At 36.6% G+C, this 25173-nt stretch overlaps 1 protein-coding gene across 2 annotated transcripts in view; it reads left to right on the plus strand.

Moving 5' to 3' along the window:
• The window catches only part of KIF20B (kinesin family member 20B), a 74837-nt gene extending 54815 nt beyond the window's left edge, over window positions 1-20022 (plus strand). For both annotated transcript variants that reach the window (XM_043596943.1, XM_043596944.1), the window contains exons 26-34: window positions 155-282; window positions 1922-2077; window positions 5865-6041; window positions 7634-7744; window positions 10494-10691; window positions 13001-13102; window positions 13491-13641; window positions 18046-18188; window positions 19770-20022. In XM_043596943.1, the coding sequence (XP_043452878.1) occupies window positions 155-282; window positions 1922-2077; window positions 5865-6041; window positions 7634-7744; window positions 10494-10691; window positions 13001-13102; window positions 13491-13641; window positions 18046-18188; window positions 19770-19847 (1244 nt within the window). In that variant the 3' untranslated portion in view covers window positions 19848-20022. The remainder of the gene's footprint in view (window positions 1-154; window positions 283-1921; window positions 2078-5864; window positions 6042-7633; window positions 7745-10493; window positions 10692-13000; window positions 13103-13490; window positions 13642-18045; window positions 18189-19769) is intronic.
• Window positions 20023-25173: the final 5151 nt, after the last annotated feature.

Raw genomic sequence — 25173 nt, forward strand, 5'->3', positions numbered from 1 at the left:
AATGAAGTCCTTGGAATTGGCTCTGTTCTCATCTGGGTTTATGTTTTTTCTTCTGGGTTCTGCTGATTCTTGTCTGTGTCTCATGCCACAGGTATCTCTGTATGGTATAACTTTTTCATATGCTTTAAAAAATAAATTTATGTTTTCAAATTAGAATTGGAAAAATGGAAGGAAAAATGCAAAGATCTGGAAGACAGAAGTAATCAAAGGTCAAATAAAGAACTTGAGGATAACACAGATGTACTTAGTGAAAAGCTCAGTAAGCTTCAGGATGAGTTACAGGTACGATTTTATGTGTGTATGTATCTCTCCTTTGTATTTCTCATGAGAGAGAATTTGGCAAATAGTTTATAATTAATTTAGATATGGGTGAAATACTCCTGGGAAATGTTAGCATATAGGTATAATTTTTCAATATACACTGAAATGACATAGCGTGGAAATTCTCAAGATACAAATCACTGTTAGTGCCTAGGAAAATACAGTGGTTGGGTGTTCATTTTTACATTCTATATATCTAATTCTTAAATCACAACTTCTTATGTGTTTGTACCTATTTTTCTACTCCTTAAGCTTCTGAGTCATCAAATTCTGCTGTGGGGAAGAGGACTGTTAGGAAGATTATTTTGTAAATAATCATTTTAATTTTCAGTTATGAAGTTGGAAAAGAATACAGTTGTGTATGTGGACACTGGAATATATTTGAAACTGCATCATATAGAAGATACTCTGTTTTGTGTTTATATTTTTTCCATGTTCAACTCTAAATACTGTAAGGCATACAACATATGGGGGAAATATTTTTCTAATGGGGTTTACCAAATACTACTTAAAATTTTCTACATTTGATTAGAAAGGACTGGTTTTAAAATTGAAGAAAGCATAATAATGATTTTTAAAAGTTGGCTGTACCTAAATGTTTTTCTTAAACTCATGCTACATATATAATCAGATACTGAATAAATAAAGAATATTTTCTTTTGTTAACTGTTAATTTGTATTCTAAAATTTACCCTTGCTGTTGGGAAAACCCCAAAGCAGCTAAAACAAAGTAAATACTGCATTATTTATGAAAAAATATATTAACTATATTGAGAATGTTCATATTAAGTTCATATTGGTTTATTTTATGTTGTCCTCAAATGACGTAATCACATATCTTAGATTGTAAACTTTCTAATTCTGGAAAGGAAATTACTTCAGTCTAGCTATTCCCAGTGTTCCTCAAATTAATAAACGTCCTGTTGTACAAGTTGTTTTTTATTTGGCATCCTGTATACCCAGGAATATTTTATTTTTGATATCATGCAATTAGAAATGTCCATCATGGGGGCCCCTGGGTGGCCCAGTCAGTTAAGCGTCCAACTTTGGCTCAGGTCACAATCTCACGGTTTGTGGGTTCAAGCCCCGTGTCAGGCTCTGTACTAATAGCTCAGAGCCTGGAGCCTGCTTCAGATTATGTGTCTCCTTCTCTCTCTGCCCCTCCCCTGCTTACACTCTCTCTCTCTCTCTCTCAAAATAAATAAATATTAAAAAATTAAAAAAAAAAAGAAAACCATCACAAACCAAGTCTCTTTTTTTGTTTGTTTTCTGGTGTTTAGAAAGACTTGGGTCTTTGTAACTCTTTCAGAAATAGAAGTTGTTTATTTCTTAAGGTCACTGATGAAGGAGAGTCCTTAAATGGACTTCATAGCAAAATAAAGTTTATAAAATGAAGTCCATTTAGAAAAGGAAACCAGCAGCATTCATTCTATAATCCAAAATAAACTCTGTTCTTATCATTGTTTAGTGAAAAATGCTTATTTTTAAGTTTTCAAAAAGTAAAAAAAGTGATGGGTTATATGAATATGTTATAAAAATACATTTACCAACTATTACTTATTCAGCATGTGATAGTTACTTGTACTATTTATATATATAGGAATCTGAACATAAATATAAAGCTGATAGAAAGAAATGGCTAGAAGAAAAAATGATGCTTATCACTCAAGCAAAAGAAGCTGAGAATCTACGAAACAAAGAGATGAAAAAATATGCTGAAGACAGAGAGCGTTGTTTAAAGCAACAAAATGAACTGGTGGGTAACAATTATACTTTATCTTTGATGTATTTTACCAGCTTTCTTTGGTTTGTTAAATTTATCCCTGGGGTTCTTATCAGTCTTTACATGGCTGCCTGATTTTCTTGGCTTTTTTTAAAAAGCAGTCTATTTGTAAGATGACTTTTCTGTCCCAATTTTGAAGTTCACTTATGTTCTTATTTTAACTTTTTGAGCCCATTTAGCAGGTTGGGAAAATGCCTAATTACATCTCAGTATCTGGATACAGAACTTAAACGTCTCTTCCTTTTGATTGCTACAGTGGTGATCCTTACTATATTATAAGATTTTGCATTTTCAACTGTAGATTCTACTAACATGGTGTGTGTATTTTACCTCATAAGCTGATTTTATCAGGACTTTTAAAAAGCCAACCAAATAGTTTCTAGAAGACTACAGGTAGAAATGACCTTCAGTTTTACATTGACCAGCTGTAGCTCTTACAGCATTCTATCTTAGCTTATTCTTCCCCTCCTGTTTTAATTGACTGCTTAGTATGTTTGGCACGTTATGTTGCCAACAGAAAAAAAAGAAGTTAAAAGGCATCATTGGTCCTAGGAAAACTCTTGAGCGACACATTGACACTGTCTTTAAATGAAAACCTCGTTTTCTCTTTACTATCATAGTAACTGGGCAGTATCACATTGTCATTGCTGGTATTTTTTTGTTTATGACAGAATTTTATAGATAATAGCTAAGCTTTCCTATAAAAATAGGATGTTAATTTTCCATAAGGTAAGGGTGATTTTCCCACTAAATTTTTAAAATAATTTTACCTTTTTATTTTGAAATCATTTTATTTATAGGAAAGTTGCAAAACTTATACAGAGTGTTCCTGTATACTTAACCACTAACTTCTGATGTTAGCACCTTACATAACAACAGTACAAGGATCAGAACCAACAAATTAACATTATTGCAGTGCTGTTAGCTAAATTGTGGACCTTATTAGAATTTCATCAGTTTTCCCTCTAATGTCTTTTTCTGGGTCCAGAATCTCATCTGGAATACAATATGACATTAGTTGTCATTTCCTTAGAGTCTTGACTCTTTTGGTCATATGCTAAATCGTGTGAGACTAACAGTTGTTGTTACTGCGGCTCTGAGATGGTAATGTATTTCATGTGCCAATTCCATGTGATTGAAGGTATCCTCAGGAAGTGGTGGGTTGAGCAGGATTCTGCTGCTACATTTGTCTTAAAAGGAAAGGTTGCTTCTAGTTCTCTGCTCCTGTCCCATAGCCCATCATTCCTTCCTGGGCAATAGTAAGAGGCAAGAAGTGAAATCAAACTACTGGCTTTGAGTCACTCCAATTTAAAAACAGGAATCAGGGCTATTTTCTTTCTCAGTCAGTGGTCCCAGTCATTGGCAGCAATGCTAGCAAGGAAACCTACTTTGCAATCCTTGAGAAAGCTAGCTTCCTTCTTTCTCCCATACATTTCTTTACCATCATATCTAGGATGTATGTTTCTCCCATTTTAAGGTATATAAATTGTTAATTTTTAAAATTGTCACATATAATACAGTAAGTAAACAAACAATAGTTCGGGAAATATTTGTAAAATCAGTATCTACTTAAGTACCATCCAGTTCAAGGAAGATTACTCCAGAGGTACCTCAGAAGGGTCGTCTTCTATTTCTTTTTTTTTTTTTTAATTTTTATTTATTGTGAGAGAGAGAGAGAGCGCGCACGCGCGCACGCAAGTGGGGGAGGGGCAGAGAGTGAGGGAGACAGAATCCTAAGCAGGCTCTGTATTGTTAGCACAGAGCCAGATGCGGGGCTTGAACTCATGAACTGTGGGGTCATGACCTGAGCGGAAATCAGGAATGGGATGCTTAACTGACTGAGCCACACAGGTGCCCCAACTATTGGGTCTTTTAATGTTGTACTTTAGTTTTGACCATTTTTGAATTTTATGTAAATGGAAATGTATGGGATGCATTTGTTTGTACTTGGCTTCTGTCACTATTATGTTTGTGAGAATTATTCATGCCACACGGAGCTGGAATTAGTCCATTGTCTTTGCTGAATATTGCAGTGTATGCATATACCACGGCCTAATCATTTTAATGTTGAAGATATGTGTATTATTTTCTGTTTTGAGCTATTATGAGTAAATTCTCTTATAAACATTTTTTTACACATTTCTTTCAGTGCACATGTGCATGCATTTCTATTGCATATTTACCCAAGAACAGAAGTGTTGGATGATAGGGTATACATGTGTGGGACTCTGGTAGAATGTCAGGTTTTCAAAGTAGCTGTACCCATTTATATTCTAGTACTGGAGTTGCTGTATATTCCTACCAACATATGGTGGTGTTGGTTATTTCTTATGATTTTAAGGTGCTTTTCCCTGAGTACTAATGAAGTTGAAGGTTACATACAGGTCCCCTTGCCTTTTTCCTATCTGACTGTTTGGCTTTTTCTACTTGATACATAGGAGCTCCTTATACTTTCTGGTTAGAAGCCCTTTGTCATGTGTTTCAAGTGCCTTTCTTCAGTCTCTGGTTTACTTTTTACTCTCTTAATGCCTTTTTATGAATATAAGTTCTTAAATATTCTTCAGTTCATTTTCCCAATCTTTTCCTTTATTAACCTCAAAGACATGAAGATGTTCTCATACCATTTCCTGTTAAGGTGTTACCTTTCATATTTTGATTCCAGTATTGAGTGTTGTGTTGGAGCGAGTGAGGCATCCAGATTTGTTTTTAATGTGGATTACCAATTTTCCTGGTGGTATTCATTGGAAAAAAACTGTTTCTTTCTCACTGCTCTGCCACTTTTATCATAAATCAGTTGGCTAAGTGTTAATTTTTGTATATGGGATGAGATTAGGTTTGGGTTTTTGTTTTTGTTTTTGTTTTTTTCCATTTGGCTATTGTAAGCAATCTTTGTTGAAAAGACTGTTCTTTCTTTGGCATTATTGTAGATTGTCTGTTGACCATGCACTTATGAACCCTCTTTTCTGTTCCACTGATCACAGTGTATTCCAGTATCACACTGTCCTGATTATCATAGTAGGCTTGAAATGACAATGTGTTTGCTCCTACTTTGTTCTTCATTTTCAAAATAATTTTGACTCTCCTGGATCATTTGCATTTCCACATAACTTTGATAGTGCGCTTTCCCGTTTCCACACACACTCACACGCATGCACACATGCATACACACATGTGTACCTGCCTGGATTTCAATCAGAATTGCTCTGAATCTATAGATCTGTTTAGGGAGGACTGACATCTTAACATTATTGAGTCTTTTGATCACTGAGCACAGATTATCTCTCCATTTATTGAAGCATTTTTAATTTCTCTCAGCAGTGGTTTGCAGCTTCTCATGTTTAGGTCTTGCATGTATTTTTGTTACTTCACCACTATTTCATGGTTTTTGAAGACATTGAAAATGATATTTTAAATTTTCATTTCTCTGTTATTTGTTGCTATTAGTTTTGTCATTTGTTTTACTGTAATTTTACCTCTCACTTCCAAAATATTGGGGGAAATGCTAGTATTAGTTTAAAAGCCATAATTGTTGAAAGAATTGAAAGAAGTGACCAGTAAGCTGATTTTTGAAATGAGGTGGGATAGTGATAAATACAGCATGTGGACATTAAATATATTTAAAGGCATTATGTATTTTGTTTTACAAGCATCTAGCCAAAACCATGTAATTTGGTACATGTCTTATTCATGGTTGTGTTATTTCTAATAAAAATTTCAAAAAATTTTTAGTTTTATAACGTTTGCTCCATTTTCTGGTTAGGAAATACTTACAGTACAACTGGCAGAGAAAGATGATAACCTTCAGAAGTGGCGAGAAGAACGCGATCAACTGGTCGCAGCTTTAGAAATACAGCTGAAGGGACTGCTCTCCAGTAACATACAGAAAGACAATGAAATTGAACAATTAAAAAAGATCACATTGAAGCCTTCTGAAACGGTGAATAGAATCTTATTCTTTCTGTGCCTCTTTTTATTGAACATAGGAATTTTTCAAGATAATTGATTAACTCTTAGAGGACAAAAAAGTAAGTTTCAATAGGTCACAGGGCAATCAGAGTTTGAAAAATTATTTGGATAGTTTTCATGTATTTCAGGTTTTCAGAGTTTATCATTACGACTGACTTGCCAGTGACCCACTGAGAAATAGTACTTTCTGAAATATTTTGGTCATATTTTCCAGATAGAGTAATTAAAAAATAAACAATTTGTGATTTAGTCCCTAATCTACCTTTAAAATGTGGAAATGTGATTCAGTATTAGTCTTGGTAATATTTAAGTACTTGGGCCCACTCTAAGTTTGCTATATAAAGGTATGAATTGTTTTGAAAATAAGCACAATGGTGAGTCATTCAGGAATTACTTTTGTAATGTTACGTTGGGGTTGGGAACCCTGCATGGAGAGAGGATTGCATTTCACAGAGAATTGTTACTTCCTGGTAAAATCAAACATCTGAAACTAGTCTTTCCAGAATAAATGATCTACCTCAAAAATCTGCTGCTCTAAAGCCTCCAGACTATAGGAAAATGAATGTGTGTGCCTGTCTGTCACAACAAAAGACTTCATGATTCTAAGAGGAAGACTGCTAAAAAACGAGGTAGTAATATGTGGTATAAATAGCATAGACTAGAAACTTAGAAAAATTGGGTATCTGTTGCTGTCATTGTGGTTTTGGGATCTTTGGGAAAATCACTTATCATATCCGAACTTATCTAAAACAGAGATAGTAATGTCTTCCTAATAGAGTTGTGAAAATTGGAAGTATTTGTAAAACAGTTAGCGCAGTTTTTAACACAGTGGAAGTCAATACATGCTGGTTGCTTTCCGCATTACGGATTCAGTGGATTCTTTTTTATTTGGCAATAATGGGTAGATGGCATAAGAGATAAATTTATATTTGACTTCTGCTTTTGATGGCAGTGGTGAGAAGGCCACCACTGTTAGAATTTTATCGAGTTTAAAAATGTAATCTGATTCTTCTTTATAGATTCCTTAAGTAGGGTTTAGCAGTAGAACATATCCTGTAACTGAGAAAATGGGATGAAGTGTGCAGCAAGAGAAGGTTTAGCTATCAATATGGTCTTTTCTCCCCTGATACCACAGTTCTATTCTCAAGACTCCTCTAGTGTTTCACAATGGCGTTATCAAAGCAGTTGGCATTCCAACACTTCAAGCTTAGTGTAGACCTTGGTCATGTCATTTAACATCTCTAGGTCCCTGTTTCCTCATTTAGAAAGTAGGAATAATGATTCTTGACAAATCTAGCTGAGAGAGTTCCAATGAAAGTAAAATGAGAGAATAAACAAACGTAAAACACCTTGGAAATTAAAAGTGATTTTTCAGATTTCTCTTCTAGCCAGACTCAGAGGCTGGCAAGTTGCCCAACCTTTCCTGAGTCTCTGATGATGAAAGAGAGGAGGAAGGAGAGTTAGGTGGTCATTGAAGAAAATCTTGATTTTCTATTCTTTAGGTGAAGTGTTTTAATGTATTTTTGGTTACAGTGGCTTGTTGTTTTATATTTCCTTACTTAGGAAGAACAAGACGTGGATATCAAGCTTAGACATACAAGTTCAGTGGATCCTGGCAGAGTTGAAACTGAACCTCAGTCAGCAAGTTTTGAAATTTCTAGGAATGATGTAGAGGTAGGCATTTGGTAACACAGTCTACTTTTTTACCCTCTTTACCAGTGAGCATTAATTAATAAATAACACTTGCAAGTGTAATTTAATCAATTGTTAGTAGGTGCCTTGCTATGCAGTTAGCTATATGTGCTCTTGGCTGTGGGAAGGAAAACCTAAAGGCTTTTGAGAAGTGAAATTCTTTTGGGAGATTAGATCCCCAAATGATATTAATCTCTCAAAATGAAACTTACTGCAAACAACAGATCTGTTAATATAAACAGACTTGGTGGTCAGAAATAGGAAATCCCACAAAAGATAAAATATGATTATTTTTCCTCATAAGAGGTCCTTTTTTTTCTTTTTTTTTTTTTTTTTTTTAAGTTTATTTATTTTGAGAGAGAATCCCTGGTCAGAATCCCTGACAGCAGGCTCTGTGCTGTCAACGTGGAGCCTGATGTGGGGCTCAGCCTTACAAACTGTGAGATTATGACCTGAGCCGAAATCAGAGTTGGACACCCATCCAGTGAGCCACCCAGGTGTCCCAAGAGGTCCTTATAATAAGCATTCTATTCAAATAGTGGTTTGGGTGGGGTTTTTTTGTGCCCATTTAATAACTTTGTACCAAATCTCAGTAACTCATGGTGAGTTTCCTTAATTTGCAGTGGGTTTAGGGTTCTGTGAATCACTTCGGATAATATAGAGATTCTCAGATTATATATGCAATAGATAAAAATTTTATGACACTTAAAGTTTTGAAGATGAAATTCCCTTTTTTACGTTTATTTTTTAAACACAATTACTGGGAGCATTGAGTATTGGGAAACTTGTTAAACACTGAGGTTACAAACACAAGACATTGCTGTCCTCAAGGAGTAAAAAATCTAGTAAAACGGATACATAAATGACTATTTGTTTGACTTTATCTTATGGGCTAAGACTCATGAAGAGACTGCTAAGAAGGAACCCTGCCTGTGGAGGGTATGATGAATTTTGCCTGAGTGGCTGTGGATGTGGATTAGAGAATGTAACATCATACTGAGTCTTGAAGGTGAATAGAATTTTACCAAGCTGAGAATAGGAAGAGAAGGGCATTTTAAAATGGAGAAATGGCATGACGCTTTTTTTCTCTTGGCCTTTCTTTGATAGTTTTTGGTAGTTTCAAATAATTAGCATTGACCTTAGAGACTAAGATCATATCATTTGAAGAAAAGTTTGGAGTGGATTCATAAATAAGATTAATCTTGATTGCAAAGGCAGTTATTTTTTAAAAAAATTTTTAAATGTTTATTTATTTTTGAGAGAGATGGAGACAGAGCACTAGTGGCGAAGGGGCAGAGAGAGAGAGGGAGACACAGAATCTGAAGCAGGTTTCAGGCTCTGAGCTGTCAGCACAGAGCCTGATGTGGGTCTCAGACTCCCAAACCATGAGATCATGACCTGAGCTGAAGTCCGACTCTTAACTGACTGAGCCACTTAGTCACTCCTGCAAAGGCAATCATTTATGGAACATTTCTTTATAAATTTATATTGCTACCCTAAAACCTCCTGATTCCAATTCCTATTAAGAGTTTCAGCAGTTATTGTATATTCCACGGTTTGGGGGGAATGGTATTGTTAATGCTATTTTGTATATTTTTTTTGCCTTCATGAAATCAATATGCTCTATTGTCTTAAATATAGGTTTTTTAAAAAAATGTTTACTTTTTTTTTTTACTTTATTTTATTTTATTTTTTTAACGTTTATTTATTTTTGAGACCGAGAGAGACAGAGCATGAACAGGGGAGGGTCAGAGAGAGAGGGAGACACAGAATCTGAAACAGGCTCCAGGCTCTGAGCTGTCAGCCCAGAGCCCGACGTGGGGCTCGAACTCACAGACCGTGAGATCATGACCTGAGCCGAAGTCAGACGCTTAACCGACCAAGCCACTCAGGCGCCCCAAAAATGTTTACTTTTAAGAGAGAGAGACAGAGTGCAAGCAGGGGAGGGGCAGAGAGAGAGGGGGAGACATAGAATCTGAAATAGACTCCAGGATCAGAACTGTCAGCACAGAGCCCAACGCAGGGCTCGAACCCACAAACCATGAGATCATGACCCGAGCTGAAGTCGGATGCTTAACTGGCTGAGTCACCCAGGCGCCCCAATATGCTCTCTTGTCTTAAAGTCTGATAAAATGATTCATTCAGGTAGTTGATGGTTGATTCTGGGGATAGTTGATTCTGGGAGCTTAGCTGGACCTACCTGCGGCCTCCCCCTGTGCTTGGGCTTCTCACAGCACAGTGGCTGGGTTCTGAGATAGGGGAGTGTCCTGAAAGTTCCTTTTCCAAGAGGACAGGGTGGAAGGTACAATCTTCCTCTTACGGTCAAGCCTCAGAATGGTGATGTTATTTCCACCACATCCTATTGGTTGTGGAAGTCATTAATGAGGATAGCCCAGATTCAAGGAAGGATTGAGACTCCAACTCAATTTGTTGGAGTCCAACAAATAGGAATTGGAATCAGGAGGTTTTAGGGCAGCAATATAAATTTATAAAGGAATGTTCCAAACAATTTGTTACTCTGTTTCCCTAGATTTTAATATACCATGTATAAATCTGGAGAGGGCAGATGGTAACTCCATCTTTTTGTACTTGCTGTGGTAAATTTGACCCAGCGCACTTTTAATGTTTCCAATTCATTGTCTTTGATGGGCATTTGAAAGAGTTTACTCTTTGCGATTCATAAATTCATATTCTGCAAATAAGATTTGTGTTCTTTTTAATTCTGTTGTAGGATGGCTCTGTAGTCCTTGACTCTTGTGAAGTGTCAACAGAAAATAATCAAACAACTCGATTTCCAAAACCTGAGTTAGAGATTCAGTTTACACCTTTACGGCCAAACAAAATGGCAGTGAAACACCTCGGTTGCGCCTTACCAGTGACGGTTAAGATTTCCAAGGCCCGGAAGAGGAAGAGTAATGAAATGGAGGAGGTAAGTACTTAACTAATGAGTGAATTTAACAAGCAAACCTTAAGCTCAGTTATTATATAGTTAAACTATTATACTGTCCTCCTGTTCATAAGCACTGCTGTTAGAGACCAAAATCATAATTTATGGCACATTTTATATTCTTTAAGAATATTATTGTAGTTTGATAGTCCTCAAACAAAAAGCTTGCGGTTATTAAAATATATGGCTTACCTCTTGTTTCATTGAAGCTTTGATAGGTCAAGTGATGGTGGATTTCACTGGAGAGCTACTTCAGTATACCAGTCCTTTTCAAACTTAGTGACTCTCCCTCCAGTAGAAGAGAGTTGACAAAGAAATTAGAGAAACTGAATGGCTAAACCGCATGAGTATAATCTTGTTATTTAACTAAAATCTTTAGGTCTCTATGGTCATAGTAGGTTTTGGAAGAGGGACTTTTTCTGTTAGCCAGTATATTAAAATTTGGGCCTCTATTTAGTGGTAGGATAAAAACTTTTTACTTCTTCTTACTAAAGATTTCTGATTGTAGGGTTACCAAACCTCCTGCCATCTCCTAGCCAAGCAGGTTTGGCCAGTCACATAAACTTCTGCGCCGCAGTTTTCTTCTTTTGGAAATACGGGATTAGAGACAATATGTTTAAAATGCTTATTAGCTTTTGTTCCACATGTGGTGGGTACATAATAAATGGTCGTATTTATTTTAACAGTAACTTGTTTTAAATTTAAAACTAATTATAAACTCTCTAGCACAATAACTTGTTCTTCAACTTTTTTTTTTTTTTTTTTTTTTACCCGTCTAAAGAGTAGTATATTTTCAAGCTGGTGGAAGGGTAGAAATAGTATTAACCATACTCCTGAGGCTCTCTGTCAGGTAATAAATTTGCCAAGTGAATATTATTTAGCATATTTCCTGCTACACCTAGAACACCTTTAGTGACTGTTTTATAGAGTCTTAACTTTGTATTCAATATTTAATTTATATTTAGTAAATTTTAGATAACTTTAAAACAGTAAGTAGTTTCATTATGATCTGTGTTAAGTTGACTTTTCCTTGATTCATTGTTTTCGAAGGAAAAGGAAAAATTGGTTGTGTACTCAGGGTGAAAACACAATTATTTTTTTCATTTTACTATCGGAATATACTCCCCATGTGTTTTTTAGAATAGATATGCAGATTATTGTAGATGTAGAATTATGTAGAAACTTAAATTTTGTTCCTGATGTTTACTAGCTCTTCAATGCTTTAAGAAACTGAGTGTTATAATAAGGTCCTCATGAAAATCATTTATGCAGTGCTATATTCTAATCCAGTGAAGACTCCAGAGAGCTCTTTTTTGCACACTACAAGTAAGAGGGACTTCTTACTCTTCATTTGTTTTACATTGATTACCATCTGTCTTTCCCCTTTCAGGAGGTCTGCTTCTTATCACCCTTATGAGGTCTACTTTGTAACTTGAATTCTGAGGTTCGGTCATGATCTTTGCTTCTCTTCTTGCCTTTTTTTGTTTTTCGTTTTACGCGTACGATCTTTGGTACAACCAGGATTTTTACCAGTTTGATTCGGTTAATATACCACAAGAGACGTTTTCCTAAGAGAGGTGATGTGGGGAAAAGAAAAGTAATATGTCAAGTCTATTTAATAGGGAAGATAAATTATATTTCTTGATTTTAGCATTTTGCCTCTGCTTATACTGAAGATTTTCACTTGATCTTGTTCTGTTTTGTTTTTGATGCTGCCAAACATAGATGCTCTGAATGATTTGCGAATTGAGGAAAGTGTAGGTGTATTGCTGTATTTTGGAAATGGGGTTCAAATAAAAGATGCTATCTTTTCTACTGTTTTTTATTTAGCTTATATAGCTTCGTTATTTGTGATGTGTGTGTGTGAAAAATTCATGTGTTCAGTCACGTTGCCATATATGTGTGTATTAAATCCTCATGTTGTACATCTTAAACTCAACATATGTTATACTATAGTCAGTAATACCTCAATAAAGTTGGGGGGGAAAGTCATACCTTCAGTCAGGGATTCTCAGCTTCAGCGTGATTGACATTCAGGCTTATATACCTCCGTTTTGGAAGCCTCTCCTGTGCATTGTAGAAATGTTTAGTAGCATTCTTGGCCTCTACCACTAGTTGCCAGTAAAACCCCCTCCCCCCAGCAACGACAACCAAAAATAACTCCGGACATTATCAGTGTCCTCTGGGGTCAAAATCACCCTTGGTTAAGAACTATCATCTTTCTTCTTTTGAGTCTAGAGAAAGAAAATATTGTTAAGGAATTAACCAGTGCTGAATTTCATTATTTTTAGGACTTGGTGAAATATGAAAATAAGAAGAATGCTACACCCAGAACTAATTTCAACTCTCCTGTTTCTGAGCATAGAAATTCCTCTGGCAAAAAGGATCAAAAGGTTTGTCTTTTCATTCATCCAAAATTGACCATTTTCTTAACTTACAGTTATAAAGTAAAATATAAAAATAAAAATGTCAGATTTAATTAGTAATTACCCAGAAATTCAGTTTTCTCCAGTTATAACTCATTTATCTTCCATTTCCTATTCATCTAATTCAGCTTAGAATATAAACTTTAGCATTTGGCCAGTAGCGGGCCCTTCTCGATACTTCTGAGTCCGCCCATTTGCCATTCTTGGGCTCTTTCATCGTCTCCTCATACCCTTAATCCTGAGCTTCCTGCCTGCAAATGTGACCTGGGTCTGGCCTCTTTAATTCCACTGTGGTCACAACTGTTTCCTTCTAACATTTTTCATCAACAGTAACAAAAAATGTTTGTTTCCTTAGGTTTCCACACGCCCATCATCTAAAAAAACATACTCTTTACGGAGTCAGGCATCCACAGTTAGTACAAACGTGGCCACTAAGAAAAAAGAAGGAACACTACAGAAATTTGGAGACTTCTTACAACATTCTCCAACAATTCTTCAATCGAAAGGTTTGCAGAAAACTAATTAAAAGACCTTTTATGTTAGGTATAAGGTGTTTTCTAATATCTGGTTGGCATATAAACTCAACAACAGTGATTATCGTATTTCGAATAGACATTGTCCTGTGTGAAGTACGATGGGAGGGTGCGTGAAAGGATGTGTGCTCAGGTGTTGGCTGTAGAGGAGGAGAAAGAACTGTACGTACGTACAGTTGACCCTTGAACAACATGGGCTTGAACTGCATGGGTCCACTTATGTGTGGGTGTTTTTTGCTAACTGTGTTACTGTAAGTGTATAATTTTCTTAATATTTTGTTTTCTCTAGCTTATTGTTGGAATACAGTATATACTACATACAAAATCCATGTTAATCAGTAAAGCTTCTGATCAAATGTAAGGCTATTAGTTAAGTTTTTGGAGAGTCAAAAGTTGTACGTGGATTTTTAACATTATGGAGGGGTCGGTACCCCAAAGTTCTGTGCTGTTCAAGGATCAACTGTACTTCATCCAGAACAGTCTGCTTTAATGTAGTTACAGGGATCCAAGAAAGTTTTGTAGTATTGGAGGCAAGAGAGCTCTTTTGATTCAGAGGCTAAGGGAAATTTTTATTTTTTTTGAGGAGATGGGATTTAACTTGGGATTGAAATGCTGGCAGGATTACACCCTCTAGAGATAATCACTCTGTTATGGTATATATTCTTACTAGTATTTTTTTCTATGCATTGACAAACATTATCCATTCATATATATCAAAAATATCAAAATATATCAAAAATATATGTATTTCTATAAATATCTCTTGAGTTCAATTGCTTAATGCTTTCTTCTTTATAACATAGCCATATTATTTGTGTATAAATATATACTAAGATACATACTTTTTCTAAATACACACACACATAAACACAAACATACATTTATATGTATTCACACATGTGCACACACACATCTACCAGAGGGAACAGTTTTAACACAGGTAGAGTACCAGGAAAGTGTAGAGAATGTGTAGGCAATTCTGGGTCGTAATATGCATCTGGCTTGGAGAGTGTGGAGAGGTTACTGGGGACAAGGGGCAGGCAGAGGAGTGGATTTTCGTCAACTTAACCTCAGTGGTAGTTGTGGGATAAATTGAGACTACCGGTGAGGAGAATGAGGGAAAGGGACTGAGCTAAATTAAAAGCAGGGGATAGTTGAGTTGAGTCAAATAGGCTGTGGAAAAACACTTCCTGTAAAAACTTAATACACAGGTTCCCAAACTTTCTTGGTTCACAGTGCCTTTAACGTCTAGGTAATTTTTTTCATTGTTCCCCTACACCCAAAAAGAAACAGCTAATATTTTATCCATTAATGCTAAGGCCAAACAACCACTGAAAATTCAGCTTCTGAAAATCCAGTTTGTAAAGTTACATCATCATCAAAAGGAATGTAACATGTTACCATTTGAAACAATACTACCTTGAGCTATCGAGTGCCACTGTTTTCTTTCTTTTTGAAAAAAATTTTTAACGTTTATTTATTATGGAGAGACAAAGAGAAACAGAGCATGAGCATGGGAGGGAGGGGCAGAGAGAGAGAGGGAGACACAGAATCCGAAGCAGGCTCCAGGCTCTGAGCTGTCAGCACAGAGCCCGACACGGGGCTCGAACTCACGGACCGCGAGATCATGACCTGAGCCGAAGTCAGACGCTTAATCGACTGAGCCACCCAGGCGCCCCTAGTGTCACTGTTTTCTTTGAAAATTTAAAATATTTCGAGGTGCTCCTGTGAGTTTGCTGTAGTCTGGCTGGCTTCATGCACAGTATGGGAATTTTAGACTTACCAAACCTCATTTGTATATATGTATTTTTTTATAAGACATGTACTTTTTTAAAAGTTATAATTAGTATAGGCATAGAAGATATCTGGAGGGACAAACAGCAACTGTTAAATGTTTAAATGTAGAGCGGTAGGACTTGTTATTTTAGATTCTTAGGTATTTTGTTTAAATTATATTGAATAGCACTTACATAGTAAAGGAAAATAAGTTTTCAAGGAAAGGAGCACACATATGGTAATTGACTTTCTTGCTTGGTTGACTCAGCTCCTAACAGCTTCCCTACCTGTACAGCAGGTGTGGATTTTTTTTTTTCATTCATTTAATCTCTACACCCAGCATGGGGCTTGAACTCATGACCCTGACATCAAGAGTCACATGCTATTCCGACTGAGTCAGCCAGATGCCCCTAGTGTGGATTTTTAGAAACTTACTTCTAGGAGTATAAGATACCCCAATTTTGGATTATAACTACCCTATGTGTCTGTTGTCGATCACTTAGAAATCTAGGGGGGAAAATAGAGATTAATTTTTAGAATTCTGTGGCTCTTGATAACCACTGTTATTTCATTCCTTGGTGTCATTGGTCTTCCTTCTTTTCCCTTTTGTCTCTCTCCTGTCCCGCTAGTGCATGGCCACCAGAGTGATCTTTCAAACTGCAAATTGAATTATTTAAACTACAATTTTTGTGTTATCTTTTCCACTGCAATATAAGCTTCACAAATGCCACGTGTTTGTGTGGTTTACATCCTCAGCCCTTATAGTATAGTGGCTGGCACATCGTAGTGGGGAGTTTGGGGCTCCAGGCCAAAATCCTATGTGTGATTTTTTTCCCCCCTTTTAGGCTGACCCATAGGCAGTTAGGTAATCTTTACCTGTTAGGCCTCATGGCTTTGTCGTGGGAAAGGCTGCCCTCCCCATGCAGAGTGCAGTCTCTGAAGGGAGTTACAGTCAAGGACTCAGGACCCTGGCCAGCCATCCCCTTATACATACCCGCAGTCCTCGCCGAGGTGCCTTCATTCAGAGCCTCCTTTTTAGGGCCCCTCAGCAGAGAAATTCCTCAGGCACCTCTTCCTAGGACCTTCTCATGACAGGAAAAGGGAGGGAACCTGGAAGATACTTTTCTCCACTCAGACTTTACTTTTCCACTCTTATCCCTTCCTTCTGGTCTCCAGCCCTAAGGTCCATAAAATAGCAAAGGCAAGAGGTTTTTGTTCAGTACTCCCTTGGCAGTGAGAGGACTCCCCACTTGTGTGCCGATCCTTCTGACCTAGACCACACCTGGGGAAAGATGGAAGGTGGGTGCGAGTCGCATTTTCGCAGGTTTTGCCTCTTGCTTATTCTATTGCAGTAAGTGGTTAAAGGCCTAAGTGTTGCTTTCATTTTGGCTTATTGACTTAACTGGCTACTCTGACATCTGGCAGCTCAGCTCTTTCAAGCCCAGCCTAACCCTTAGCAAGGAGACTTTCAATTTAGCATGTTTTTTCAACCTTTTTTCTATTAAAAAAAATATATAGCTAATATCGTATGTATATGGATTTTCTATCCAGCAGGTTTCCTAACTGGAAGTATGTTTTCTATTAAAATCAATATGTACCTGTTGAAAAACAAACAAATGTAGGGATGCCTGGGTGGTTCAGTTGGTTAAGTGTCTTTTGATTTGGCTCAGGTCATGATCTCACAGTTCATGAGTTCAAGCCGTGTGTCGGGCTCTGTGCTGTTTAGTGTAGAGACTGCTTGGGATTCTGTCTTTGCTTCTCTCTTTGCCCCTCTCCCCTGCTCTCTCTCTCTCTCTCTCTCAAAATAAATAAATAAAATAAACTTAAAAAAAAAAGAAAAAAGAAAAATAGGGGCACTTAGGTGGCTCAGTTGTTGCGCATCCGGCTTCAGCTCAGGTCATGATCTCAGAGTTTGTGAGGTCAAGCCCCATATCAGGTTCACTGCTGTCAGGTCAGAGCCCACTTCAGATCCTCTGTCCCTCCCTCTCTGCCCCCCGCCCCCATTTGTGCTCTCTCAAAAATAAATAAAACATTTTAAAAAAAGAAAGAAAAACAAATGTACACAGTAAGAAATTGAAAATTTTTTCCACTTCCCAGAAACAATCAACCATTAACAATTTGATTTCTTTTACTGTGTGTGTGTGTGTGTGTGTGTGTGTGTGTGTGTTAACTATAAGCAAAGGGCTCACGATTATAAACTACTTTGACTTAATATTGATTGTGGATATCTCTACACGTGAGTACTGCTGCATGGTCCAGTATATATGGATCCTGCTTTTTGCTATAACAGCATAAGCCTCTTTGAGTCATTAAAGACACTTATTGGTTGTACTGTAATTTACCAAACCTTTCACCATGTTGAACATTAGTCAAATGATGTTTTATTTATCTGCCTTTTTGTTTTTGCTGTTCATCGTTACGCCATGTGTTTATGAGGCACTTGATTTTTTCTTTGTGAATTGTCAAGTCATGTCCTTTCACCATTTCTAAGTTACAGTGCTTTTCTCTTTACTTTGGTATGTTTTTTTCTTTATTAAGGATTTCAAACCCTTCCAGTTAGAAAGTTATTTATTTTAGGATTTAAACTTTTCTTTTTCATAGCAAAGAAGATAATTGAAACGATGAGCTCTTCAAAGCTCTCAAATGTAGAAGTGAGTAAAGAGAATGTGTCTCGACCAAAACGGGCCAAGCGGAAATTATACACAAATGAAATTTCATCTCCTATTGATATATCTGGCCAAGTGGTAAGCTACTCCTTTCGTTTTCTTGAAAGTAAAACTGTTCATGCTCTTTTTAATTCTGAAGTATTCATACAGTTTGAATTTTACAATGGTTCGAATTTTTATTCTTTAGATCACATCTCCTGAAATGCTTTAAGTGTTACACTTTTGCTATGTGATGTGTTAAATTTGTAATAATTAAAACAAGTGCTGCATTAACGTATACAAGTGTCATGTATTTACATTTGTAAACTCATCAGAGGAATTTTAATTCCATCAACAGAATTATCACTGTCGAGCAATTTGTTTGCTCCTAACACCTGTTTTTCTTGTTAACTTTATCACAGGAGTTGTACAAATCTGGCCTAAGTGGGCCTGGTAAAAATGCAGAATTGACATTCAGTCATTTCCTCCCACCTTTTCTCTAAGCCTTCCAGGTTCTTTTAAGAAAAGACTGTAGTTTGTCATCCCGACTCGATGACTCATTCTCTTCACTCAGAACAGTCTGTGCTATTACAGGGAGAGTTCTAATTTCCCATCATGCTTGCATTTGCCCAGTAGATGAAAGTGACAGTAGAAAAGTAATTACAGGAGGAGGCTTCTGCAGGAAGTGGCTCAGAGAAATCAGGGGAGAGAGAGACTTTTTGCAACAGCAGTGATCAGATACAAGACACTTGAAGGCAGATGGTGAAGAATTGGTGTCAATTAGGACATGCTGTTGGAAATCCTAGTTTCTTGGTCACTTTTCACCATCTGTCTGATTAGTTCATGATTTCTTCCTTTCACTGAAGTTCTTTCTTTTCTTAGTTGGAATATAATACTCGTTCTACTTTTCTGAGTTATATGCTGTAGCCCTTTCTTATCCTTTGTTTTACTTTCCATGATTTCAGTAACCCACGGTCATCTGGAGTCTGGAAGCAGATGATCCTCCTTCTGATGTATTATCAGAAGGTCAGTAGTAGCCTATATGTCACAATGCCTACATCATTCACCTCACTCATCACGTAGGCATTTTATCATTTCTGGTCATTTCAAGAAGAAGGGAGAGGACAGTACGATAACATATTTAGAAAGAGATAACATTCACGTAACTTACTATACAGTATATTGTTGTAATTGTTTCATTATTAGTGATTGTCAATATAATAATGTGCCTAACTTTCAAATTATACTATGTCACAGGTATGTATATGTATAGGAAAAAACAGCATACGTAGGGTTTGGTACAGCCACTGGGGATCTTGGAACATATGTGCCACAGATAAGGGGGGATTATTGTACTTGTTGCTGTGAAAGATAATTTCTTAAAAATTATTTAAGGTACTTCTCTCCAAATATTTCAGTTATTACTTCAAGATATATATGTCCTGAATGCAATATAAAGGGTAGATGATTTTAATTCTATGTTAGGTAATGTTGAAAGAATCTTTACAAAATCTGTTACTTTAGATGATGCTTTTTTATTGAAGGTTAGTATACCTGCAGGCCAAGAGGACAAAAAAATATTAAAATGTACCTATTATTCCAGTTATTAAGCACATGAATATCTTATTAAATTATAAATAAGCTTTTATTTATAAAAAATTGTGGAATTGTTAATTTCAGATTTTGATGGACCATAAAGTAAAGGAGAGTGATCATCAGATTCTTAAACGACGGCTTCGAACTAAAACGGCCAAATAAATCACTTTTGGAGGATGTTTTAATAAATTTTATGTTCATAATCATTGTAATTTGTATGCTAACTTTTCAAAGAGAATTGTATATATGATGATGCATTAAATCCCTCTGTGTACACATTGCTATTTTATACATAGTATAATTTTAATTCAATAAAGACAATATGTCAACAGCTCAATTTGTCTACTTCTCTAAGACTTTTTTATAATAGCTTTTCTTCTTTCTCTCTCTCTCTCTCTCTTTTTTTTTTTTTTTTTTTTGTTTGTTTGAGTATAGTTGACCCACAATGTGACGTTAGTTTCAGGTGTACAACTTACTGATTTGACAAGTTTATACATTGTGCTATATAACAGTTTTTCAAACTGTGTGCATTTTCCTTTTATCTCAGGCATAAGGATCAGTGAGGTTCTGGGAAAGATGCTGTTGTTTTTGGTTTTTTTACATACATCGCAGGTCAGATATTTGGTTTACTTCTATTTAACAGTGTTTTATGAATTGTTTTTACTTCATTTGTTAGGAAACACAACTGATTTTACATGTCTGGATTATAGCTAAGATCCAGGAGTAGGGTGTACAGGTCTCCTCACTGCTAGAATTTGTAGGCACATAATTTAGAAAAGATCTCAAGTCTTTTAATTATAATGTCTTGTTAGTAATGTCTTGTTAGTAATCCTGTTTTTTCTAGGACACAGAAGATCAGAAGCAGAAAGAAAGGAAGCATCTAGAGACCAAAAAGTACTGATAGCTAGAAAGTACAAAATTTTAGACCTGGAAGGACCTTAGAAATGCATTTTCTTAAAGATAAGAAAACTGAGACATAAAGTTTACTTTTCTCGGGATCATATAGCTAAGGTATATTGAGCTTTTGGTTTTAAAAAAAATCAATAAGCAAAAAACAAAGCAGAGGCCTCAAGAATTGTTGCCAAATGGGGTTTTAAATCTAAGAGCATACATTTATATATCTAAAACCTTAAAGGTTTCATTGGATTTTATCACTGTTCATTTTATTATAGTGATGACCTTGACTTGGGGAAAAAAGTTACCTTTAGTCTTAAGAGCAAGCAACACCATGTTTAGGAAAAATTTCCATCAAAATAGTTAACACAGCCTTTTAAAGCAATAATATGTTTTATTATGTTACCTGGCTTCATTACGCTAAAAATATATCCTCAGTTGATCCTCATTCACAGATTATGTTTGGAAATTTGCTATTTGCTAAAATTTCCTTGTAACTCCAAAGTCAGTACTCTAGGCTCTTTTGTAGTCTTTCTCAGGCATGTGCAGAGTGGCAAAAAATTTTAGTTGCCCAAGATGCATGTTCCCAGCTACGGTTGAACAAGGTGACACTGCCTTCTTGTTTCAGGTCTCAAAATGTAGACAAGTGTCCGCGTCCCTGAATATAGTCTGAAATCAAGCCTCAACAAGATTTGCAAGGGAGACAGAGTTTACCAAATTAGAAGGGTTTGAGATACACCTTGTACTTTCCAAAGAATCATACTAACAAAGCATAGAACCAAGCCTATGTAAGGTTGAAAGTAGTAATCAAAATGCCTCCTGGGACAGAAATCAACACCCTTCAGAGAAAGATACGATACAGAAGTTCTGTAACAGAAGTTTTATAACGTGTGACACAAAAGTCAAAACAAAGCTTGACACGGCCCATCAAAAACTTTAAAGCACCTCATAAGTGCATGTTCAGGGATTTAAAGGAAATGTCATCTTAATGACTGTAGACATAAGGAATCTCAGCGGAGAAATGGAAGGAATGAAGAAAAAGAAAATGGAGTTGTTACATCAGAAAAGATAAGTGAAATGAAAAATTACTGGAGAGCTATAGCAGCAGAGATGTCAAAAGAATGATCAATTTAAATTGCCCAAGCTGGAAAAAAGAGATTGAAGAAAGAACAGAGCTTCAGGGTCCTATAGAATAGTATCAAATGGATTGACGCACATTTAATTGGAGATTCGTAAGGTTAAAAAAAATGAAAATAGGGCAGAAAAAGTATATTTGAAGAAAAATGGCCATTGTATAAGTTTTATGAGGAAACATGGACTTCGAATAACTGTAAACCCCAATTAAGATAAATCCAATGATTACACTTAGGAAGATCATAGTGAAACTACTGAAAACCAACAGTAAAGAGAAAATTTTGAAAGAGAAATCACAATCTTGAAAATCGTAGGAAAAACACATTGCATATGAGCCACTGGGAGAAATACAAGAATTATATATAAAATTGTAATGAGAACACAACCAACCCAATAAAAATCTGGTAAAAGTCTTGAACAGATCCTTCACTAAAGAATATACAAGCAATGGTCAATATGCATATGAGAAGATACTCAAGTCTTTAGTTATGGGAAGACAAAGCCAAAAGTAGAGGCAAAACTAGTGATTTCTTCAAGGCTGTGGTCAGGAGATGGGATCAGAGGACGTGAGAAATCAGTGGGAATTAGAGCGGCCAGTTTGAATCTATCTTCATATGAATGTCTTCTGGAATATGTAAAAAGCAATAAGATGCATCCTCCATGCTATGTGTATACGAAAAACTCCTATATATATGCCTTTGATATATTTTCCTTGCAAGATTATCAACTGTGTGTTTGACAAGTGCACATTCAGTAAATCGGTAATCGGGGAATAAAAGCAAGCTGAGAAAGCAGATCTTGGAAAAGTAAGTTTTAAAAACTAAAAAAAACTTCATTTGTAAATAATTTCAAGATTACAGAAAACTTGCATGACTATTACATGAAATACTTTTAGAATCTTTACCCAGGTCCTTCTGTTTTCAAGCTTTGAGATATAATTGACAAAATTGTAAGATATTTAAAGTGTACAAAGTGATGATTTGATATAGGTATACATTGTGAAAGGATCCCTTGCCAACGTGTTAACACATCCCTCACCTCACATATTCTCCCCCTTTTTGGTGAGCAAGTTGAAGTTCTAGTAGGAAATTTCAATTATACAATACAGTGCTGTTCAGCAAAGTAAGCTTTAATGAGAGAAGATTAAAGGGAAAACAGGGTTTGAGTGGGCACTTAAGATGCTTTAGGGATCTGGTCTTGGATGAGTGTGGACACTCACAGAAGGAAGACCTACTTTCATAGGTTCTTGAGAGAATTGGGAAAGTATGTAAAATTTGTAAACACATAAGTTATTAAAATAAGGTTGAGACTGCTTGCCAATTTTGCCCAGGGACAGGGCACATTCTGTCTCCTCATATGGAGAGTCATACAGGAAGGAATTTAAATTTAGATTTCTTTTATTCTTAGCATCGACTTGCCGAGTTCTCTGGAAGGTGGAAAAAGGCCTCTGGAATAGTATAGAATTTACCTGCATAGATTATTCTTTTTCCTTTATGGCAATCTTAGAGGAAGGATGATTGTCCAGCATCCACCAATTTAGAGCTTCTTCTAACTCAGTGGTTCTTAGCGCTAATTGCACATTAGAATTACCTATATACCTAACACACACACACACACACACACAAATACTGAAGCCTGGGTCCTTTCTCAGACCGGACTGAATTGGTCTGGGGAGGGGCCTGGTATCCTGATTGTTTACAAGCCCCACTGGTGATGCTGAAGTGCAGCAGGCTTGAGAACCACGGCTGACGTTGCTGAGTTTGTCCGCTAGATGGAGACAAAGCACTTCTCTGTGCAAAAGGCTCCACACAAACAAAACCCATTCTCTGACTTTACATCTGTACTCCAATTTATGTAACGTACCAAGCAGGGCAAACATGTGGGAAGATAGGTAAAATTATCCATGGTACCGTTGCTTGCCAACCAAAGATATTCTTGCCACCACTGGGGAAAATTCCAGGAACCAATTTAAAAAATACCGTGTGGTTAAAAATAAAACCTATTCACCCAATTACCTGAGCTAGCATCTGGAAATATTTTCTAATCCTTTTCCTAGCCCACTTTGATAAAGTAGACCATATAGAAAAGGAGGGTAATATTGCTCATATAGAGGGGGAAATTTCGACATGAGATCACTCTAAGAATTATGCAGATAGAAATCGTCAGCACATGTAAATTAGATTAAAATATGCTCCCAAGATTTTAGGAAATACGCAGATATAATGTGACTTAGATTTTATTAAGTCTGAAATACTGACAGTTCCCAATTTTTATTTCTCCCACCTCTTGCCAGGCTCTGTGGTGGAAGCTGTGAAAGCTACAAACTTGATCTCCGTCCTCTTGTAGCTGGAATGGTCAGTGAGATGTAGGTCAAAGTCACTGGGGAGGACTTCCCTTCCTAAAACAAGTTTTTTTTCTCTCTTGCTCTACCCCCTTCGCCCTGTCCTCGGGATACAAAACTTGGAGCAACCAGCAATCACTCTATGAGATGACAAGTAAGGACTAGGCAGTATAACTAAGGATGGCAGAGAGGACAGGTAGCAGGAACCCCGGTCTCAATGGGTCCCTCTGGGCACGACTATGCTAACAAGGACTGCCTATCTCTGAACTTGTTATGAGGGAAAAGGAGGCTTCCTGTGATTTGCAGATAAATTTATTCCTGACTGATCCATCACTGAAAAGTTATATTGCCATATAGACATAAAAACAAATTTATCATAGTGACCTTAGACATTATCTTCTCTATTATTTTCTTTTTTTTTTTAATGTTTATTTATTTTTGAGACAGAGAGAGAGACAGAGCATGAATGTGGGAGGGTCAGAGAGAGGGAGACACAGAATCTGAAACAGCCTCCAGGCTCTGAGCTGTCAGCACAGAGCCCGATGCAGGGCTTGAACTCACGGGCCGTGAGATCGTGACCTGAGCCGAAGTCGGCCGCTTAACCGACTGAGCCACCCAGGCGCCCCTATTATTTTCTTTTTAATCTTTCTAGGTAAAGAAACCCTGTGGCTCAGAGCCTGGAGCCTGTTTCCGATTCTGTGTCTCCCTCTCTCTCTGCCCCTCGCCTGTTCATGCTCTGTCTCTCTCTGTCCCAAAAATAAATAAACGTTGAAAAAAAAATTAAAAAAAATATTAAAAAAAAAAATGGGGCGCCTGGGTGGCGCAGTCGGTTAAGCGTCCGACTTCAGCCAGGTCACGATCTCGCGGTCTGGGAGTTCGAGCCCCGCGTCAGGCTCTGGGCTGATGGCTCAGAGCCTGGAGCCTGTTTCCAATTCTGTGTCTCCCTCTCTCTCTGCCCCTCCCCCGTTCATGCTCTGTCTCTCTCTGTCCCAAAAATAAATAAACGTTGAAAAAAAAATTAAAAAAATATTTTAAAAAAGAAACCCTGTCGGCTTTTGACAAAGCTAGGAATTTGGAAGCTCAACTTCCTTTTTTGGTTCTTTTTTTTTTTTTTAAGTT

This window comes from Prionailurus bengalensis, chromosome D2, assembly GCF_016509475.1.
Source record: "Prionailurus bengalensis isolate Pbe53 chromosome D2, Fcat_Pben_1.1_paternal_pri, whole genome shotgun sequence".
NCBI classification, from domain to species: Eukaryota; Metazoa; Chordata; class Mammalia; order Carnivora; family Felidae; genus Prionailurus; species Prionailurus bengalensis.